This window comes from Leopardus geoffroyi, chromosome B3 (genome assembly GCF_018350155.1).
Source record: "Leopardus geoffroyi isolate Oge1 chromosome B3, O.geoffroyi_Oge1_pat1.0, whole genome shotgun sequence".
Classification (NCBI taxonomy): Eukaryota; Metazoa; Chordata; class Mammalia; order Carnivora; family Felidae; genus Leopardus; species Leopardus geoffroyi.
This window is the reverse complement of record NC_059337.1, coordinates 98253278-98269052: the sequence shown is the minus strand read 5'-3', so window position 1 is coordinate 98269052 and position 15775 is coordinate 98253278. Positions and strand designations below refer to the sequence as shown.

Genomic DNA, 15775 nt, shown 5'->3' with positions numbered 1-15775 from the left:
AAACAAACATTAAAAAAATAATAAAAATAAAAAAGAGAGAGATTGAAGTCTTGCCTTTGCACTTTAAAAATTCTTTCACACAGTTGATTGGTATTTTGTGTGAATATAGATTTGTATGTTTGTTTTTTTAGAAAATAATAGTCCTTCAAAAAATTTTGTTAATATTTATTTATTTTTGAGACAGAGTATGAGCAGGGAGGGGGAGAGAGAGAGGGAGAGAGAGAATCCCAGACAGTTTCCACGCTCAACGCAGGGCCTGATGCAGGGCTGACCTCACAAGGTCATGACCTGAACTGAGATCAAGAGTCGGACACTTAACTGCCTGAGCCACCCAGGCTCCCCTTGAAAGCATTTTTGAAGTGCCCTCTATCTTCCAGTGTTAAGAAGTCTGTTGCCATTCTATTTTCTGCTCCTTTGTGAAGTCCATTTCTTTTTTTATTTCCAGAAGCTTCCTCTCTTTGTTCACAGAATTCTGCATTATGAAAATCATGGGCCTTGCTTTTTACCCCTTATGCTGGCACTTGGTGGGCTCCTTTTGTCTGAGAAAGAAAATTTGAATTGTTTTATTACTGATTTACTATCCTTTGTTTTCTGTGTTTTCTTGTTCTGGGCCTTTTGTTATTTGGATTCTGGACTCTAATTGGTCCTTTTGCTTTTTTTATAGTGTCTTTTTCTTGTTTCGTGGATGCAACAGCTTTCCTTGTCTCTATTAATGTTTTTCTTTTTTTCTTTTTCTTTTCTTTAAAAATTTTTAATGTTTTATTTATTTTTGAGAGAGAGAGAGGGCATGTGTGTGAGCGGGGGAGGGGCAGAGAGAGAAGGAGACACAGAATCCAAAGCAGGCTTCAGGCTCTGAGCTGACAGCACAGAGCCTGACGCTGGGTTCAAACTCATGAACCATGAGATCATGACCTGAGCAGAAGTCGGATGCTTAACTGACTCAGCCACCCAGGTGCCCCTGTTTTTCTTTTTTTAAAGTTCTCGTCACCCTCCACGGTTTCTGTTTCTTTTAAGTTGTTTTCTTTCTGTTTGTTTTGATCTCTACCCTTCTCATTTCAGGCTTTCCTTGGACATTAGATAATGCCCATGGTTAAGAGTAGGGTGCTATTGGAAGCTCTGGGCTTCACTGTGGGGTTATCTGGCTGGTTCATTTGCTGGGGAACCCTAATGTCAGAATTTTCAGATCTTTCCTCCTGAGCTTCCTCCATAAAAGTCTTCCAGTATTTTCCTTGGAGTGTGAAGTCTGGCCGCCAGCTTTGTTAGAGCCAGTGAGGGAAGAAGCCTGGGGAGTCTCAGCATTCACCAGTTAGTATGTACATAATCATTTAATCCTCTGTTTTGGGAACAGTATCCACCATCTCAACTGTACCAAACATCCTCTATTTTACACTCTCCAGAAAACAAAACTCCAGCCTTCTACTAGGTTGGGGGAAGAGTGCTCCCTACTGGGATACAATAGGGGAAGGGATCTAAAGATTTCATTGTTTCCAAAACAGATTTTCCACACTCCTCTGCCCCTCCCACTTCCAGAGGGATCTTGGCTGCCAGGTCTTGCACCCTTGGAGGTGCACCCCCACCTTTGGAGGATTCTTTGGGACAAATTGGTTGGTCTTCCACTCTCTCCTCTTCTGGCTTAGGTTTTGGCTTTCTTGGATCTGCTGTCGGTTTTCATTCATCTGCCTGCTTTCCAAATTCCAGAATGTGTTGCTATTATCTCTTCTCCTGTTCTGACCATGTAGGTTTTGGTCTTGGAAAAAACCTCTCAGTGTGGCTATAGTCAGGTTTGGAGAGGGAGTGAAATTAGATGGGCTTGTTCAACCTACTGTCTTAATCCACAAGTCCTTTGAAACACTCCCTTCACTTGGCTTTGGCGACACTGCTTTTCTGAGTGTCACCTTATTTTCCCCCATACTCAACCCCAGTCTCGTGCTGAATCCCTCTCTGCTCTCTGACCTCCACCTGTTGTAGGGCCTCAGGACTTTGACCTTCTCTTCTTTTTCTGTATTCACTTCCGTGGCTTCCATCTAGCCCTAGGGCTCCAAATATCACCCATATGTATATACTTCCCAAATTTATATTTCCAGCCTGACCTCCCTTGTGAATTCAGAACTGCCAACCCAGAGGCTTTCTTTTGCTGTCCAATAAGCATCTCAATATATTCACCTTTCCTCCCCCAAACCAGGTCTTCCCTCAGCATTCTCCTCAGTAAAGAGCCCCACCATGGACCAGCTAGTCAAGCTGAAACCTTGGTATCATTCCTTGGTTCCTTTCTGTCTCTCCTATCCAATCTTTCAGAAAATCCTGAAGATTCTATTTTGAAAATATTGCCCAAATCTGGCCACTTCTCACTCCCGTAACCACTACTTCAAATGTTAACTTAAGCAGAGAAGCTCTCTGGACCACGCTACAGAAGATAGTGCCCCTTCCGGCACAGAACCCTGTGTACCTACGTGTATATCCAGTTCCAACCCAACACAACAGAACGGATTCTATTTATTTCCCTCTTATCTTTGTAACTCCCTTCTTCAGCAGTGAAAAACTTGCCTCCTATCATCATCAGCTAAGAAGGATCTTAGAGATGGATTCTGAGGCCCTGGCATTTTAGAGAAGAAACAGAGTAATAAAGTGAAGTGAGTAGCTAGCTCAAGATGACCACTGGATGGTTTTGACGTTTGAGGACTGTGTAATAATGGGCCCAGCTTTAGAGGAGTATTAATAAATATGCTGTTATAATTTACTTTTAAGTGCTCCTTTTGCATAATTTCTTTAGGGAAATGTTTTTAGAGATTAAAGTGGCCTGGCACTGATAACCTTATATTAATATTTAATTCATTAAATAATCAAAGTATGCTCCGTATTTTTTCTGGACAGGAAGGTGAGGCTGGGGGAAGCATTTTCTCTAAAGTGCCCTCTTCTTAGTTGTATTTTTCTAGGCCTTCTTTCTAAACAGGTGAGTTTTCCTGGCATTGTAACAGTGTAGCACTAGGACAAGGAAGAGAATTTAAAGAGAAAATACTTCAATCCCAGGGACATGGTTCTGGTCCAGAAATGTCCCAGCTCTTCCTGGCGGTGGCCTCTTCATTTCCTCCACATTGTCCCATCCTCTGTTCAAGCATCCTCTGATCTACTTGAAAGGATTTCCTGAACATCTGGTCTGGTGACAACAGTGGCCTCGTGGCCCATCCCAGAGCCTAGAAGTGACTTGTTTTGGTCACCTAAACACAACTACTAGAGAGAGTTTCCTCCCTGGTTTACTTATTAGTTCTGGCTGAGGACCATAACACCATTGTTTAACGTCTGATTCATAAAAACAGTAAGTCCGGATGGTGGGTGGGAGGCTCTAAAAATAAATGTACTCTCTCTGTAGTCATTTCACTCATTGCCCGATATATATTTTAAAGGCTCCCAGAAGAGGAGTCTTTTCCTAATTCGCACGAAGCATCTGACAAGGCTACTGGTTGTCCTGGTTATGTAAGCTGAGAGGGAAGAAGTGGGAGGCTGGGGGCAGTGGCACCAAGTGTAGACGACGGTGATAGAGGACAGGGCAGAGAGATGTGGAGTGGGATGCGGCTAGCTGCCAGAGAGAAGCAGTGTGGGAAAGAACCACTTATTCACTTTTGTTACATGCTGTGCAATGTAAACCTCTTCCCTCTTGGCAGTAAAATCTTCATTACTTAAAAAAAAAAAAAAAATGCTGCCTGGGGAGTCTGGAGAAACCATGTGCCCGTGCATGAAAGATGAATTCTGTCTCAAGGCATCAGTTTGAAGCCACTTGAAAAAAGCAAACAAACAACAATACCTTTTATGCTATGTATTAGCTAACTTTTCATCAACAAAAAGCTCCTGGTAGAAATGGAGCTCAAATTACCAGGCAGGTTTCCAGTGGTGTCACAGATGTTTGAGGTAGGTGATCCTAAGTATTTGTGGAAACCGCTCAGTCTTCATGGTCCCTTTCTGTAGAAGTCTATGTTAGTATTGCTATTACCTTGCTGTCCCTAGAATCCCACTGTGTGTTGATCACACGCTCTTTACCCTTTGGATTTGCTCTGTGAGGTAGATGGTGGTATGTGTCACTACGTAAGCCTGTCTTAGTTTACTCTTTCCTTCCTTCCTTTCCTTCCTTCCTTTCCTTTCCTTCCTTCCTTCCCTTCCTTTCCTTTCCTTTCCTTTCCTTTCCTTTCCTTTCCTTTCCTTTCCTTTCTTCCTTCCTTCCTTTCCTTCCTTCCTTTCCTTCCTTCCTTTCCTTCCTTCCTTTCCTTCCTTCCTTCCTTCCTTCCTTCCTTCCTTCCTTCCTTCCTTCTTTCCTTCCTTCCTTCCTTCCTTCAGCTGAGTTCCATGGCTACACTAAAGAATGTGTTTATGTTGCTTCTTTATTTTTATTAGGGTACCAGAACATCTTGTGAAGAGCATAACTTGGCAGACATTGCAAGCTGTAAATTTTTGCCATAAACACAACGTAAGTCTCATGATCGCCCTTGAAAAATCAGAAGGCTGCCCTTAAGCTGAGGTAGAGCCTTTGTACAAAATTTATATCCTACTTTTGTGGATATGATTTTTCAACCAAATCTTCTGAAGCCTGGTTGGGGTTAACAGAGGCTAAAAATGCCAACCTGGCTATTCTTACTTGTTCAGGTTACATAAAAGATGTATTGTAACAATTTTAAGAAAGTAGTTATAGGTTTATATTGGTGAGAAACTGCTTAAAGTAGAATCCGGAATCTGCATTGATCTGGCACCCTCAAAAAGCTCTGAAACTGGAGAGGGGAGCCCCAGGTGGCTCATGCCTGTTTAGTTGCGGAAGGTGGAGTCCCACGCACCATGCACAAATGCTGGTGTCTGTGTTGGTGAGATAAGAATGCCAACGCTGGAGCACAGCAGCCCAGCGGACGTCTCTGAGAGTCCTGGCCAGAGCTAGGCTGCGTGGGAGGCACAGGGGGCTGCTGCCCAGGTGGTAAGACGCCACGAACACTGGGCAAGTGACTGCTCCCTCCAGTACAGCACTGCCCCCTCTCTGCACACAGAAGCCAGATTCCAATATTTGAGCTTCATTTTGGCCACCAGGGCACCTTGACTGCAATATGTCATATCCTATGTACTGCCAGGCTCAATTTAGCCGGTGGGCTGAATCCCCTACCTTAGGAGGTCCTAAATGATTTTTCCTGAAACTGCCTTTCTGGAAGGAGAAAATACAGAAGTCGCCAGCACTTCCCCCTGTGGAGCCTCCACTCAGCTGAAGGCTACAATCCTTGTCAAAATGCATGTATCCCAGAGAGCGTGGACACCTTATGCTGCTATTTATTGCAAGTGGGGGTGAGCACTTTCCTGAAGGCAGGTGTTAAGACGGGGGAGCAAGAGACACCTCCTAAAGGCCCTGGTGGGGAAAATCAGAGACAGTAAAGAGGAATACAACACATACCACTGTTCCCTAGAGAGTCCCTGAAGCTCTGGGTGGCCACATGTACTGATGTGGGGAGGGTGTAGAACCTTGTAAAAGAATTCCCAGAACAGAATAGGAACACATTCTTGCTTGTGAGTCCTTCTGACCATCTGTCATCATGATATTCATGGGTGTACCCATTTATAGTAATATGTGAAGCCAGTGGGAAAAGAATGGTGATCTCAGGAACATTAATTGCTGAGAACCAGATAGATAGTAACAAAATAATTGAGAAATTGTCTCCCCCCACCCCCAGATTTTCAAGAATAATAAATACCCATGGGGAAACATGTACACTGATCTCTCACCCTGAAGGTCCTTTGGAGGGAGAACTAGGCCAGGCCCAAGAAGAACCTCTGTCCTCTCTCCAAATTCTAGAAAGTCAAGAATACCCCAGGGTTTCAGCTGTAAGCTAAAGAGTATCTCTCAGATTGCAGCAGGATCCAACATTCTTCTCCAGAGAGGAAAATGCTTGGGAGAAGGGAAGATTATTGGAAATTGGGATTTTGACCCAAATGTTGTTTTTATGTAATCCTTAATTAGGTTGTTGATTTGTTCTTTGCCAAGAGAATTGTTATTTAATAAGAAAATCATGTGAAGATTCTTCAACTTTCTTCTAACATTAGCCTGTTAAACAATGTCAGCTGCGGTTTGGAAACCACAGGTGATTTGAGTCTAAGTTATGGAGTGGGGGCTATGTCCCGTGGGAGTGGATGTCGCTCTAAGAACGCTTGTGTGTGGGACAGAGCTGACATCTAGCGACTCTCCCCAGAGGCTAAGCTCTGTCTACCCTTGTTTATCTTGTCAGGATGAATTCCAAGAGCTGGAAGGGAGGTCTCTTGGCAAGCTCTGGTTCCCGCCCTTCTCTTCCCCAGCTTATCTCAGCAGGCCCAGGGCTTGTCCTGTTTACCAGGCGGACTGTGTTCTGTTCTCAGCTAAACAACTGAACTGTGAATTCTGCTTATGTATCAACTTGCAGCTTCTGCAGCCCCGATGCAGGCCTCACCCAGAGGCTCTTAACATTTTCCCTTCCACCTAGGCTTACCAGAATAAATATAGGGCACCCAGTTAAATTTGAATTTCAGAGAAACAATCTTAACTTTTTAGTATAAGTATGTCTCAAATATTTCATGGGATGTACTTACACTGAAAACTTATTTGTTGTTTATCTGGCTACCCTATTTTCATTTTTTCTTTCTTCCTTTTTGCTCCTCTTGGGTCCTTTAGGAATTTGGAGTGATTCAGGCTATAATAAGTATGGTACTAGATTTATTTTAGGCTGCTATTTTGTAGCCTATTATCCAAACAGCCAGTACAAGGTTTTAATGATTTTTCAGATATTTGCTAAATATTCATGAGTTCTGTTTATCCCATACGTTATAGTTCTCCTTGATAATCTGTTTTTGTTTTGATTTTTGTGACTAGTGCATACATAGAGATGTGAAGCCAGAAAATATCCTCATCACAAAACATTCAGTGATTAAGCTTTGTGACTTTGGATTTGCTCGGCTTTTGAGTGAGTGTTGATATTTTCTTAAATAATTGTAAAAGAGAGAGAGATTTCTTTATATGAGAAAGGCTCTTGATGCTATAAAAAGCTAGTTCTTATATGTTTAGGGCATAAGCATGCCCTAAATTACAATTCTGCAATTACTGAAAACATGTAGATACATACAGTGGCTTAGAAATGTATGCTATATAAATTATACCACAGTAGTTATTATTAAAGAGTATGTTATTCTCCTGGTTTCTACCTTTTTTTTTTTTTTTCTTAAATAGTGATCTCAGAAGTACTATTTTAGAAGAGTGGTGGTTTTCAGCTTTGGCTGCAGATTAGAATCATCTGGGGAACTATTAACTATAACTATAAAAACTACACTGAGACCTCACCAGGCTCTCCCCCAGGAGTTCTGGTCTCACTGGACTGAGATGGGGCCCAAGCATTAGTAATTTAACAAATACTACATTAATGATTTTAATATGCAACCAGTATGGAGAACCATTGATTTACAAAAGCCACAAGATGGGGCACAAGCTTGATTTCTTAGGTCTTCCCCCTCCCTGTTTTGATTCCAGTCTTCCACTGCTCTCTCTCTGTTTTCCATGTACCATCACTGGCCAGCTGGACCAAGTGACTACTACACAGACTATGTGGCTACCAGGTGGTACCGCTCCCCGGAACTATTGGTGGGGGACACCCAGTACGGCCCCCCAGTAGATGTGTGGGCTGTTGGCTGTGTCTTTGCTGAGCTGCTGTCAGGGGTGCCTCTGTGGCCGGGGAAATCAGATGTGGATCAGCTCTATCTGATTAGGAAAACCTTGGGTAAGTGGTGTTTTTGTTATGCCTTTTGGGAAACTGAATAGTTTGACCCGTGTCAATACAGGACGGAGCCAAGCTCCCAGTCTCATTCGATGCCCTTTACAGTCACAAAGGAGGGGCACTCTAGAAGCCTCACTTAAATAATTCCATTAAAGGTGTCCACATTTGGGGGTACCTGGCTGACTCAGTAGAGCATGCAACTCTTGATCTCGGGGTTGTGAGTTTGAGCCCACCTTGGGCATACAGATTATTTAAAAAAAAAAAAAAAGGAAAAAGTTGTCCACGTTTGTTTTTAATAAAAAGAATTAACTAGAGTGAATACATACCGATTGTTCAAAAGGACACAAGGTTCTCTCTTCAGCATAGTTTGGATCAAGTTAAACTCTAAATAATGATCATAGCAACAGTAAAAGCTACGTTTCTGTATGGGCCTAACAGTTTACAGAATGCTACTGTGTTTTATTTCATTTATTAGGATTTCATTTATTAGGATTTATTCTTTATTATTGTAATTTATTCTTTGGGTATCTTTCACTCTAGTCTGCCAGGCTAGATGGGATTACTGAGATGCTATAGAAGATTCTAAACCTTCTAAGTGTCAGGAAGAAAGGCTGGATCTTCTGGTGTCACTTTCGTTGTCTTTCTCTCTACTCTTGGGGTGGGATGGGGGAGGGAAGGGGAGGAGAAGAGAGACTTGGAGAGGAATGGATGAAAAGATCTGTAAGCAGTGACTGCCTTCTTCAAAAGTCAGGGAATTGCTACTACTCCCCAATTGAAAGCAAACTTCCTCCTGTAAACTCTTGGAGCATCTACCATCACCCTGTCTTGTCTTGTCCTTTTATCTCCCCAAAGATACTGTAAGCTACCTGAGGGTGAGATCATGTCTTACATTTCTAGATTTCCTCCACCAATATCTGCACATAGTAGGCAGTAGGTATTTGCTGATGGGTTTTTTTGAGTAGTATGTAAGGCACCTTGGAGCGATTCCAGGGGCACTCAGCCTTCCTTTGTTTCAGGGCACCCTCTTGTGTCTCCACTTCCAGCACCCTGATGGAAGAAAGTTGTTAAGATACAAGCAGTGTGCTCATGATGAAGTTCACTGAGATCCGGGGCAAGGTAGTAGAGAGTTGTTTTGGCTGCTTGTACAAAATGGGGCAAGACAACAGTTTTTGGATTTGCATGAGAGGTAAAGTTCCAAAACAAATCTGTAAAATTAGACAACTTGATACCCTGGGGTGGAAACTCCAGTCCAGTTTCTGGGTTAGCAGTATTTCTGGGTCCCTGATTGGGAGGTTTTGTCGTTCACTGTGCTTTGGGAAGTGGGCCTGGGTGTACCCCAGAGGCACCCTGCTGAGTATCTCCTGGTATTCTCGGAACAAAATTCCTCTTCACATGTAATATCCCTAGAATTTTACACAAGGGTGATTTTAGCTGATTTGGCTGAAATGTGGGTAGGATGAGCCTCACCTTATCCTCCAGAATATAGAAATGCTTCTTTTGTTTCATTGATTCATATTGTAAATGCTTTCTAAGCAGTAGGTAAAATGGGATTTCCAAGTGATCACTATTTGATGAAACAAGAAAAGGTGGTTCCAATTTGGAAATGAATTCCTTCTAGCTAGAAGATCTTCCATGATTTCTTCTTGCCTTCTTACCTTCTTTTCCTCCTCCTACCCGTCCTCCTTCCTTCCCTCCTTTCATCCCTCTTTCTTCCTTCCTCGCTTCCTTTTTCCCTTGCTTTTATCCTCAGATATTTATTGATTGGTTGTATGTGTCAGGCACTGTTCTAAGTGGTAGGCTAGTACCCTTTTATATCCACCCATCAGAATTCAGTTGATATGATTTTGCTTTGTATTTGTTGTACATTGGCTATTTTTTTAAAAGGCATTATTTTGTGTGTGTGTGTGTGTGTGTGTGTGTGTGTGTATGCTTCTGAGTTGTTTGGATTCCTCAAATACATTGTGAGTCTTTGAGGGGCAAGAACCTCATAGCCTTCAGTTTCTGTGCATGCCTTCTCTACACCTAACATGGTGCTTCATCCACTGAGGTCTTAGTACATGTTGTTGAGGGTTGCCTCAACATCTCCCTCTGATTGAAAGAGCAGACTACAGCCTTCACTGGTGGTAGGCACAGACCCAGCACTGATGGAGACAAACCATAGATCAGCCCTTGCTAACCAATCTCTTTCTTCTTGTCCAAAGGAGATCTCATTCCTAGACACCAGCAAGTATTTAGTACGAATCAGTACTTCAGCGGGGTGAAAATTCCAGACCCTGATGATATGGTGAGTGACCCATTTTGGAAAGAGCTCTGAATATGGAGGCTAAGGTTACCAGGGTGTTTAAGTGGTAATCATTCTTTTTATATGGGGAGTTGCAGACTAACGAGGTTTTGGTAGTTACTCGCCTGCCTTGGCGCCATGGCCCACTCTGCACTGGAAAGTCTATTTAAGAGTGAAAAAGAAAATTGGGGCAAATTGGCTAGCAAGACCCTGGCCTTCAATACCAATTTAGAAGTTGCTGATAGCAGAGGTTAGGCAGCATGTTGGACAGAAATGCAGAACTGCCTGCCTTCTCCTGTCCTGCCTTGTTTTCAGCAGCTGAAGCTAGGTACCTCACACAGTGACTTATCCAGGAGGAAAATCCAGCTTTGCCCAAGTCCCCTACTCTACTGTACTCTTACTGCCCAGACCATGGTGGGAAACCATAATGAACTTGCTTGGCAAGCCTCATTCTGGTATCTCTCCTCTACAGCCAATGTGGAGAAAATACTCATTTTTTAAAATTGAAAAATTTTAAATGTGCATACTCTTAACATACTTTCAAGAATTTATTGCAGTGAAACCATCAGACAGAGGCATCAATATGTGACATTAGAAATTATTTCTTTTAGTGTTCCATCCATAGGGGATTCATCATGTAAGTTATGATATATCTCTACAATAGAAATGCCACATAGCCAGTAAAAATAATTAGATTTATTATTCACCTGAATAAAAAGTCCACAATGTATTGTTAAATGAAAAAGGCTATAAACAGTACTAATAATTTGACATAATTTTAATAAATGTTTAATAAATGCACAATTTATGTATGTATGTACACATACATTTACATATATAAATAAAACGTGACCACTTCTGGAAAATCACGCAAAGTTTTTTACATTTGTGAAATAAATGGCTGCAAGGTTATATACCAAAATATTAACAGTGGGTATCTCTTTGTGGTGGCATGATTTCTTTCTTTCTTTCTTTATGGTTTTTTAAAAAAATACTTTTGGGTGTCTTCCAATAAGCCTGTATTATAATCAAAAACATCTCAGAGCACAATTAACGTTTGTGAAATCCTGAGTTTCTACCATCTAAGGAAGGTACTTTCAAACTGAAACTAAGCCTCTAATTGCTCAGTTTCCAGATGGAAGTTCTGTCAAGCTCCATTTGAGCTCTGTGTTCACTCATCCTCCTGGCCTGTCCCACGGTGAAGGCTTTCACCTTCCCCTGCTGCCTCCTTCTCCGGCACCACTACAAATAGGAAAAGTGGGTCATGCTGGGAGCATGCTGGGACCGAGAGGCAGGAATGACACCTGGCATATGGGAGGTGACCCAGCTGGCTCCCTTGTGACCTGGACATTCCCAGTTCCACACTAAATATCCCTTAGCAATTTCCTCTTCGCTTGTCTTACAGTGAAGACTCATGAACAACCCGGGGTTTCATAAATGCAAAAGGCTTCCCAGGGTCTCCCAGAGGTTGTCCTGCAGGGGATTTCCTGTTGACAGAAACACAGGAAGAAGTAATGCGGGGGCTGCATTGGTTGAACATCTGTGCCCGAGTCCCTCTGCCGGTCAGTCATCCTGCTGGAGGGAGGCCTGCTTGCCTCTGGCACTGGGAAACCAGCTAAGCAGGCAGAATGGGCTCTCCTATCACAGCCAACCAGCGGGCCTCGTCCCAGGCCAGGCGTTGTTGCTGAGACAGCAGAGCTCAGTGTCAGCAATGTCATGTCAATCCCTAGCAGTGCCCAGATTTAACACACACAAAAGGCAAGAGAAATATTTAAGATATAGTTGGGGGTGGGGGGAGGCTACTCTCAAGGTTCTAATACAAATCTGCTGTAGGATTTTTTTTCCCTGGTGATCTTAGGGAACTCCAAAACTGAGGCTCTTATCTCTTACCCTTACGTTGATTAGTAAGTGCACACTCGGAATTTGAGTGTTGGGGGCTGATTCCCTGTGCAAAAATAACACCGTGCTGTGCTCTTAAGCTTGACCACAGCACTTAAGAGTGGTATTGCATTAGATGAGCCTGGCCAGTCCCTCCAGCGCACATCTGCCATCTCTTTATACATGCGATGCACTCCATCCAGCTGCCCTCCTTAATTAGCCTCTGTTAGTGGTGTATCTCTTTAACTGGCCTGTCTGGCCCCCTGACATTCAGCATTCCTCTTGCTTTATAGTGCTTGTTATTCCTGATTGCCTCCAGCATGTGACTGGAGCAAAATAGCCTTATATGGCCAGAGGGAGATTGATGAATGTCTGCCCCAGAGACTCTAAACAGCAGGATGATCAGGGAAACAGCAGGCTCTTGTGGGAGGAGAAACCAGTGTTTATTCCAGAAAACCAAGAAGCATCTGTTCACCTAGGTAGGGAGGAAAAATCTATTTTGAAGCTTCCTTTATGTAAATGTCAATAGATGCAAAAATTAGGGCCTCTTTTCAATGCCAATGTAAGTGCCAAAAATTACTCTAAGGAAAGGCAAGTTATAGAAATTGAGGCAGAAAAAAAAAAAAAAAAAAAAAAGAAATAACAGTTGCTTCACAAGTGCGTTTCTTTCTTCCATGAATGCTCCCTCATAATTTGCTACCTGCACCATTTCTTTGGGAAGTGAAGGGAGTGGTGAGGAGGAAAATTTGGAAAAGAAATTTGGAGGCGGAGAGAGAAGGAGCTTGTGAAACAGGCCTTGTGTCAGCTGGGAGGTGGGTGGGGGAGGCAAGAAAGGTGCCAGGAAGATGCTTCTGTTACTCAGAAGACATTCAACCTGAGGTCACCTTAGCTTTGAATACATACTGTAAATAAAACCCCCTTTTCTTCTTTTTTTTCTTTTTTCTTTTTTTTTTTTTAAACAGGAACCACTTGAATTAAAATTTCCAAACATCTCTTCTCCCGCCCTGGGGCTGTTAAAGGTAAAATCATAGCTTCTAACAGACGGGAAGCACACAGTAGCTGGTGTCATTGGGGAGTCTAAATGATTTATATCAGTCCATGAATTGAAAAGTGTTCCTTTTAGAATTCTCCTTCTCCTTTGGGAAGTATAAATACGTTGAATTTTTATTTACATTGTTAACAATGAAAACATCTGTAGGTGTTTGTCACTTTAAACTAAACCCAACATACTGTATTTAAAATCTAAGTTACAGAAATTTCAGATGGATAGTACTTGTTTTATGCAGGGATCCTTTTCTTCAAAAAATGTTGGGCCATAGGATTCATTTAAATAGTCAACTCCCTAGTATATCAGAAGTAGGTTTTGATTTTAAAACTTGATTTGTATATACATTTTCAGAGATCTATAGCTCTTATGTAAAATCGAGTACCAACTAAAACATTTTCAAGTTATAGTCCATGCCCTACCCATTTCAAAGTATTTAATGCATTTACTGATGCATTTGTAATATAACCCAAAAAAAAAAAACCAAACAAACAAACAAAAAAAAACGGAGACAGTTCCTTGGGGTATATAATTGTGAGATTTCATCTACTCAAGTATGAACCCTATGGCCTACTTAATGGCAAAGCAAATAGTTCAGAATGATGCAATCTAAGGGCATGTATACAATGCTTCTCCTTCCATACATGCATATATATATACTGTAATGCATGGACTATTTCTGGAAGAATATACCAGAAAAGAAGGAACAGCTGAATCTGGAAGGGGGAATGGAAGAACTAGAGTGGTGAGGAGACTTTGCTGTGTTCTCTATACATTTTTACCATGTGTGGGTATGAATTTTTTTAATAAAAACCCAAATTTTTACAAAGTATACACAAAGGACCAAACTGGTTATGTGGATTATTCCCGTTGGATACTGAGGCAAACTCAAAAATCCTATCTTACTCCCTCAGGGCAGAGCACCAACTGCCTCCAGAACAGGGCAAGGTGGAGAAAATGATTTTTTTGTTACTATTCCTAGAACCTATCTATTTACTTATTATGTGGTTACCCATTTAGGAATAATTGTGGAAGGAACCAAAAGCATGTTTCTCCTACTTTTCCTCCTTCCTGTTCCCAAATGAAGGGTTTGATCTGTCAAAGAAAAAAAAAATGATTTCAGTAAGTTAATATAATTTTAAAGAAGAATGGAGACTTGTCTGTTCTTTTAGGGCTGTCTCCACATGAATCCTGCTGAGAGAATGACATGTGAACAGCTGTTGCAGCACCCGTATTTTGACAGCATCAGAGAAACAGGGGATTCAGCAAAAGAGCGTGACAGACCAATAAGGAAGACGCTGAGACAGAGCCGAAAGCACCTGCCTGGGGTAAAAATGGGGCACTGCTTTACACAAGTGTCCCGGGGTTGTAGTTTCCAATGACCTCATGCCTGCCACCTGGTGCAGGGAGTCTGTATCTATTCTCGGGGCGGTAACAGCGGCTTGCAGCTCCAGCACCTTCCTTGCAGAGCATGGTGGCGGGCATATGATCTGTCAACCAGGGCACTGAGACATCTGCCTCCAAGGACCCCCTTCTCTCTGAATCCTGAAGGCGTCCTTGCCCTGCAGTTCCCTGCTGCCACAGAGGGGTTTTGTTGTGCACGAGCATGGGTCTCAGGTACACGAGCGTGAGCCCCGCTGAGCGTGCTTTTTGTGCTTTGGAGAATGAAGTCACATTTATCCCAGGCAGCTCTCTGTCATCATGTTTACTTTCAGTATTGATTGACGTTCCAGGTTTATCCAAAAATGGACCCGTTTTCCCCTCTGTTCCTTTAATCATCAGAGTTGGCTCCGGTAGATACAGTGCCGAGTGCTCTCAGTGATATCAGAACAGCTTATTTAACCAGAGAACAGCATCCAAGCTGCACACAGGGAGCCTGTGAAGAAAAAGACTGGTATAAAGTGTCAAAATAGCCTTGCCTTAAGTGTAAGCCTGTTACAAGCCAAAAGCTGTAGTAACTTAGAATGGACTGTGGTTAGAACCACAACTAAGATGAGCTGGCTACTCCTGGTCATTTCTGGATCTGCCTAGGTAGCCCTTAATCTATAAATTATTATGCCTTAGTCTTTCCCTTTGCCCTTTGCAGACCCCACTGCCCAGCATGCTGAATGGCATCCAGGTTGTGTATGTGAGGTTTGGAGGAGAGAAGGGGATGGACAACCCATTAGAAACAGGTAGAGCATGAACTGCGGGGTCCAAAGATAGACCAGAGTTACACAATTAAGAAAGCTTTATTTTATTCTGTCATATATGACCCAGGTAGCAAAACATGCCAGAATTAGACTCCCCACCCCACCCACCCCGAGTTACCACTTAACTTGCTGTTAATCTGTGTTCAAGAGTAGAGGGTCTTGATGGAAATATTTTTACTTGAAAGAATAGGGAAGCCCACTAATTAATTAGTGTATTGCATATAGGCCCTGAAGGATTCAACTGTTTGAAGTATTAAAAAGTAACCTCTGCTCAGGGACTCCTGGGTGGCTCAATCCATTAAGCATCCTGCTCTGGATTTCAGCTCGGTTATGACCTCACAGTGCGTGAGTTTGAGCCCTGAGTTAGGTTCTGACAGCGAGGTAGCCTGCTTGGGATTCTCTCTCTCTCCCTCTCTCTCTGCCCCTCCCCCGCTCACCCATGGTCTCTCTGTCTCTCAAAATAAATAAATTGACATAAAAAAAAGTAACCACTGTTCAGATACCTAAGGCCATGTAGTACATCTATTTTTTGTATGTTCTCCTTACTTTCATTTGACATTGACAATAAATTCAAACATTTTCTGGGAGCATGAAGGGAATAGTTTTGCCTTTTTAACTAAGG

At 42.4% G+C, this 15775-nt stretch overlaps 1 protein-coding gene across 2 annotated transcripts in view; it reads left to right on the top strand.

Moving 5' to 3' along the window:
* CDKL1 (cyclin dependent kinase like 1) overlaps positions 1–15775 on the top strand; it is a 59291-nt gene that overhangs the window by 40786 nt on the left and 2730 nt on the right. For both annotated transcript variants that reach the window (XM_045450920.1, XM_045450921.1), the window contains exons 4-9: positions 4384–4456; positions 6863–6953; positions 7560–7760; positions 9959–10041; positions 12879–12935; positions 14134–14289. In XM_045450920.1, coding sequence (XP_045306876.1) covers positions 4384–4456; positions 6863–6953; positions 7560–7760; positions 9959–10041; positions 12879–12935; positions 14134–14289 — 661 coding nt within the window. The remainder of the gene's footprint in view (positions 1–4383; positions 4457–6862; positions 6954–7559; positions 7761–9958; positions 10042–12878; positions 12936–14133; positions 14290–15775) is intronic.